At 38.9% G+C, this 6030-nt stretch overlaps 1 protein-coding gene across 1 annotated transcript; it reads right to left on the bottom strand.

Annotated features, from left to right (window-relative positions):
- Positions 1-4833: 4833 nt before the first annotated feature.
- Positions 4834-5772, bottom strand: LOC100345356 (olfactory receptor 4F3/4F16/4F29-like). The gene has a single exon (XM_002718019.4). It carries the CDS (start codon positions 5770-5772, stop codon positions 4834-4836), a length of 939 nt encoding a protein of 312 aa, XP_002718065.3.
- Positions 5773-6030: the final 258 nt, after the last annotated feature.

The raw sequence follows: 6030 nt of genomic DNA on the forward strand, positions 1-6030 counted from the left end.
GAGAAAGAGAGAGAGAGAAATTCCATCAACAGGTTCACTCTAAAAATGGTCACAACAGCCAGGGTTGGGCAAGGCTGAAACCAGGAGCCAGGAACTCCATCCAGGTCTCTCATGGGGGTGGCAGGGCCCCAGGTAGGTGATTTATCTTCCACTGCCTTCCTAGGCTCATAGCACAGAGCTGTACTGAAGCAGAACAGCAGGGACACAAATCAGCATCCCTGTAGGGTGCAGCAGTGTTACCCTCTATGCCACAGCTCTGGCCCCATTTGTTTTTCAAAGATTTATTTTCTGAAAGGCAGATTACAGAATGAGGGGAGGAAAGACACACACAGAGAGAGGGAGAGAGAAAGAGAGAGAGAGAGAGAGAGAGATGCAAGATCCATCTTCCCAAATGGCCAAAGTGTCTGGGGCTGGGCCAGGCCCATGCCAGGAGCCTAGAACTCCATCTGGCTCTCCCATAAGGGCAGAAGAGGCTCAATCACTTGGGACATCTTTTGCTGCTTTCCCAGGTGCATTAGCAAGGAGCTGGATAAGAGGTGGAGCAGCTGGGGATCGAACTGACACCCACATGGGATGCCAGCACCACAGGCAGAGGTGGTTTAACCTGCTGAGCCACAACACCAGCCACAACTATTTTGTTGTCAAATGATAAAACTTAAAGGCCTTAAATGGTTTTTATTTTTCATTTCAAAGGCAGACAGAGAAGAAGAAAGACTAACAGAGGACCCATCCACTGGTTCATTCCCCAAATGCCCACAATAACCAGGGCTGAGCCAGGGCCAAATTCATGAGACAGAAACACAATCTAGGTCTCCCAGATGGCAGGCAGTAACCCAACCAGTGAACCATCACCCCTGCTTCCCAGGGTCTACAGAAAATGAAAACTCTTGATTATCAGCAATGGAACCCAGGGAGTCAGACACAGGATGGAGGCAACTGAACTGTCATCCTAACCAATTAGCTAAATGCCTGCCCCTTACATGGTTTTAGTTTTGGTTCTATAATCAGACACTTCATTCTATAAAATAGAATGCATAACCTGATGTGCTTCACAAGGGAGGTTGATTGTATAGACAGAGAATGGCTGAGAACAGCTAAAGAAAAAAAATTTTTTTAAAAACTGATCATTCAAAGTTAGTGTCCCTGAAAGGCACAAAGAGGCAGACAGAACAAAAGAATTGATCAGCTAACATCAGGTTATTGTAGGTTACTTTTTTGTGTAAGGATTAAAGTAGAAGGAGCTTCCTTATTGCACCAGCTGAAACTGCCCTGCTTGGAAAATCTATTATTTCTCTAATCCTGATTTCTCAGAAGGTCAGAAAAAGAGTTTAGTTTCAGCTTGAAAAGTTGGAACTTCAACATGAATGACACCATGCTGATTATTAGTCCAGTCTGTTGGGACATAGTATACCAACCTGGTCCAAAACAATGACCTTTTATACCTTATTTAACATTACAAACCAGAGCTTGCATCTGTAACTGTAATTGTGAACTAAACCTGGGAGTGTGTATGTGTGTGTGTGTGTGTAATTGAGAAGTCTTTTTCTCTGGTGCATTTGTGAAATATTTTCCCTTTGAAAAGGGCATGTCAATAAATGAAAAAGCCTCTTCAAAAATTTCTGTTTATATTGTTTCATAAAGATGAATTAGTGCCTATTTAAATCTATTATTCCTTAGATTCCCAAGAAGTGAAGAAAACTGAATTTACACTGTTTTAAGTTATCAACCTTTCTCAGAAAAAAAATTCTCCTAGAAAGTACCAACTCAGAGCACGTTCATATAAGAATATAAATTCAAATGATTAAAATTCTTGAACAGCTCAAAAAAAATTCTTGAACAGCACCAATTATTCTCATAATCTTTTAAGTGTAATAGCAATAGATCTGCTGCTTATCAGAATGAAATTTAAATATATTTAAATTAGGAAAAATACAAAATTATTTTCCAATCAACTGGAATTACCCTTTGGACAATTTTGTAATATGTTCAAAGATACATAATTTCTAAGATCCTTAGATGTCTTAAGACTGGTTTAGTGTTATATATAGTAATTAGAAAATACTCTGAAACGTTTTTAAATGAGATTGTATAAACTGTTGAAATCTTTACTTAGTATAGAGTTGACCTTCTGTATATGAAGATAATTTAAAATGAATCTGGATGAAGAATGAGACGGGAGAAGGAGCAGGAGATGGGATAGTTTGTGGGCAGGAGGGTGGTTATGGGGGGAAGAACTGCTATAATCCAAAAGTTGCACTTCCAAAATTTATATTTATTCAATAAAACTTTTCTATTAAAAATGAGATTGCATAATGAATATTAAAATCTTGCTAGTGAGGATTGTGGTATTTGTGTGTGTGTGGCATTACTATTCCTTTAAAAGTTTCTATTTTGTTAGATCATGTTGAGAAACTTATTTGTTTCTGCTTCTTTAACAATAACATGCTTTGCCTATAACAGGAGTAGATAATTTGTAGCAGTGAGGAGTTATATTTTGAGCCTGTGAGCTTTACTTCTCTAATAAAATAATTATACACGTCAAACAATTCTCATTTTATACCTTTGAAGTGACAAAGACCCTCTCCTTGACCGACACTTAGTCAAGCTCCACTGAGCTCTTTTCAACTAGGTCTCAAGTGTGGTTCGCTTCTCTGCTACGGCTAAATATCTCAATTTAAGCATGAATGTTGCTAAATACGTTTAGAGAGACTCTCCCACCCTTGACGTCTTCTCAGTAATTTTCTTTCCACTTGTCTCCTCAGATATGAATCCCCACTGATTTGATGTATTGGAATTGAACCCAAAGTGAAGTTTCTGTACCTTTATTGTATTAATTACTGAATAAAATGTTTTTACCATGTTAAATATTGTCAGGTTCTAGTTTTCTTAAACAAAAATTCTTTGTGAAAGAAAAGTTAATTACTTTGGTTAAAGTCACAATTAATACAGATGACTGAGATTAAAAGTAGTAGTACCCCCAAAATATGATGATATAAGGTAGTAAATAGTATCTGGTTTTATTCATCAAGGAGAAAAAAGGGTAGATTCACCCAAAGACAAAATGTCAGGTTATTCCAGAAGGTGAAAGAGGATAGTAAAAGAAAAACTCAATGAATACACAAAGTTACAAACAGTTCAGAAAGTAAATAATGAGTCTGTAACGAAGAAAATATATAGAGCGTCAAAGAGTTCATGGGAAGTTCACAATCTCGTTTAATTCCATTTTTCCATGAATTTTTGAAGCCCCTTTGTATGTCAAAATTTTGGCAAAGTTTGCACACTTCTCTTTTGATAACTTTACTCCCAAAAGAATCTTAGGAATGTTTTCTTGAAATATTATTTCAAAGCAGATTAGAATTTGTTTTTTTCTGTTAGAATGGTAGGGTCGGCCGGCGCCGGGCTCACTAGGCTAATCCTCCGCCTACGGCGCCGGCACACCAGGTTCTAGTCCCAGTCGGGGTGCCAGATTCTGTCCCGGTCGCTCCTCTTCCAGTCCAGCTCTCTGCTCTGGCCCGGGAGTGCAGTGGAGGATGGCCCGAGTACTTGGGCCCTGCACCCGCATAGGAGACCAGGAGAAGCACCTGGCTCCTGGCTTCTGATCAGCGCGGTGCGCCGGCCACAGCGCACCAGCCACAGCAGCCATTGGAGGGTGAACCAACAGTAAAGGAAGACCTTTCTCTCTGTCTCTCTATCACTGTCCACTCTGCCTGTCAAAAAAATAAAAATAAAAATATAAATAAATAAATAAATAAATAAATAAAATAAATGTTTAAAAAAAAAGAATGGCAGGGTCAGCTCTGTGGTGTAGAATGTTAAGCCTCCATGTGCAGTGCCCTCATCCCATTTGGGCAACAGTTCAAGGCCCGGCTGCTCCACTTCTGATCCAGCTCCCTGCTAATGCACCTAGCAAAGCAGCAGAAGATAGCCCAAGTACTTCAGACCCTGCATCCACATGAGAGACCTGGTTGAAGCTCTTGGCTCCTGACTTTGGCCTGGCTAAGCCCCAGACATCCATTGCGGACATTTCAGGAGTGAACCAACAAATGGAAGGTATTTCTCTCTCCCTCTCCCTCTCACTTTCTTCTTCTATTTCTTTGTTTCAAATAAATAAATATTTTCTTTAAATAACATGACTAATTTATTGCTTCTTCTCTTAACTAGAAATAGTGTTACTCTTTGTCTTTTGCATAATCCTGCTAATTAACAGAGATTCTATAGCTCATAGGAATAATTTTTCATGCTACATTCTGACTTTAATTTTTTAATAGTCCATTGAGAAAAGTTACTTATAAAATATTTAAATGTATTTCCATTATTCTAAATAGGAAGGTATATTAAAACTATTTTCTTTTCAGATATCTAGAGTATCTATATGACTGTTGTGAATGATTTGTGTCCACCAAATAGATATGTTGAAATCTTAATACCCATGCCCCACATGTATGAGTCTATTTGCAAATAGGAGCTTTGCAAATGTAGTTGAGATATGCTTATCCAGGATTACAGCAAGGGAAATATTTCTCCCTGTTCTGAAAGTCTTAATGAACTCTATGGATTTCTAATAATTATTGCATTAAAATCTATTCCTTAGGAATTGATGATCAAGATTATTGTAATCTATTATTTCTATATATTGATGCTTCATATGTAACTCCTCTCTTCAGAAGGAAAAAATTTCAGAAGATTTTCCCTTTTAAGCCTTTTAAGGGAAGGCATAATGGACCCAATATTAGTGTACATTATCATATCAAGTAAGAAAAAGAATTTTTTTCAGAATTTGGCCTTCACAATGCATTTCAATGATTAATGAGGCTTGAACAACACTGGCAATCCTTAGGAGATCTTCCTGTAACTCACTAGCTGTCTACACACTCTCCTCATCGCTGCCTTCATTTCTTGATTCCTGAATGTGTAAATCATAGGATTCAAAACAGGAGTGAGAACTGCATCAAAGAAGGCAAGAAACTTATCCAGGTGTGTGGAAGGAGATGGCCAGGTATAGAAGAATATCAGTGGACCAAAGAACAAGACTACCACACTGATGTGAGCTGAAAGTGTGGACAAAGCCTTGGATGAACCAGCGGATGAGTGTTTGTGAACAGTGAGCATGATGACAACATAGGAAATGATCAGTAGGAGGAAGGAGCCCACCGAGATGAACCCACTGTTGGCCATGACCATGAATTCCAGTTGGTAGGTGTCTGTGCAGGCAAGTCTGATGATCCGAGGAAGGTCACAGTAGAAGCTGTCCAACACATGAGGACCACAAAAGGGCAGGTTTACTACAAAAACCAACTGAACCACAGAGTGCAGAAGGCCAATCACCCAGGCAGCCACTAAAAAGAAGACACACATTCGTGGGTTCATAATAGTCAGATAATGCAGGGGTTTACAAATGGCCACGTATCTGTCAAAGGCCATGGCTATGAGCAGCACCATCTCCACACCACCGATGACATGGATGAAGAAGATCTGAGCAATGCAACCTCCAAAGGAGATGACTTTGTGCTTTCTGAAGAGGTCATAAATCATCTTAGGAGAACTTACAGAAGAAACACCCAAGTCAGTGAAAGAGAGATTGGCCAACAGAAAGTACATGGGGGAGTGCAAGTGAGGGTCAGAAGCTACCGTGAACACAATGAGGGAGTTTCCTGTCATGCTTGCCACATAAAACATGGAGGAAAATACAAAGAGAAGAAGTTGGATCTCCCAGGAATTGGTGAGTCCCAGCAACACAAATTCTGACACAACAGAGTGATTTGCAACATCCATTAGTTTTGTTGGCAGTACTACCTGAAGAACAAGAAAAATGAAAATTCAATCAAAAATTAGAAGAGAAGTCAAAGTTATGAAATCCAACTTTTTATGTTAGCATTACAAGCAAGACATATGTAAAACATTCAACATTGCTAATATAAATTAAAACTTTAGTAAGATTTCACCCCTTGCCTGTTAGAACGGCTATTATAAAAAATGACAAAAGATAACAAGTTTGGTGAGAATGTGAGGAATAAAGGAACCCTTGTATAC

This window comes from Oryctolagus cuniculus, chromosome 12 (genome assembly GCF_051225735.1).
Source record: "Oryctolagus cuniculus isolate XC-2025 breed Fujian yellow rabbit chromosome 12, ASM5122573v1, whole genome shotgun sequence".
Lineage (NCBI taxonomy): Eukaryota > Metazoa > Chordata > Mammalia > Lagomorpha > Leporidae > Oryctolagus > Oryctolagus cuniculus.

What these genes read in the sequence shown, in the direction of transcription:
- LOC100345356 (XM_002718019.4), bottom strand. Translation starts at nt 5,772, where the DNA reads ATGGATGTTGCAAATCACTCTGTTGTGTCAGAATTTGTGTTGCTGGGA.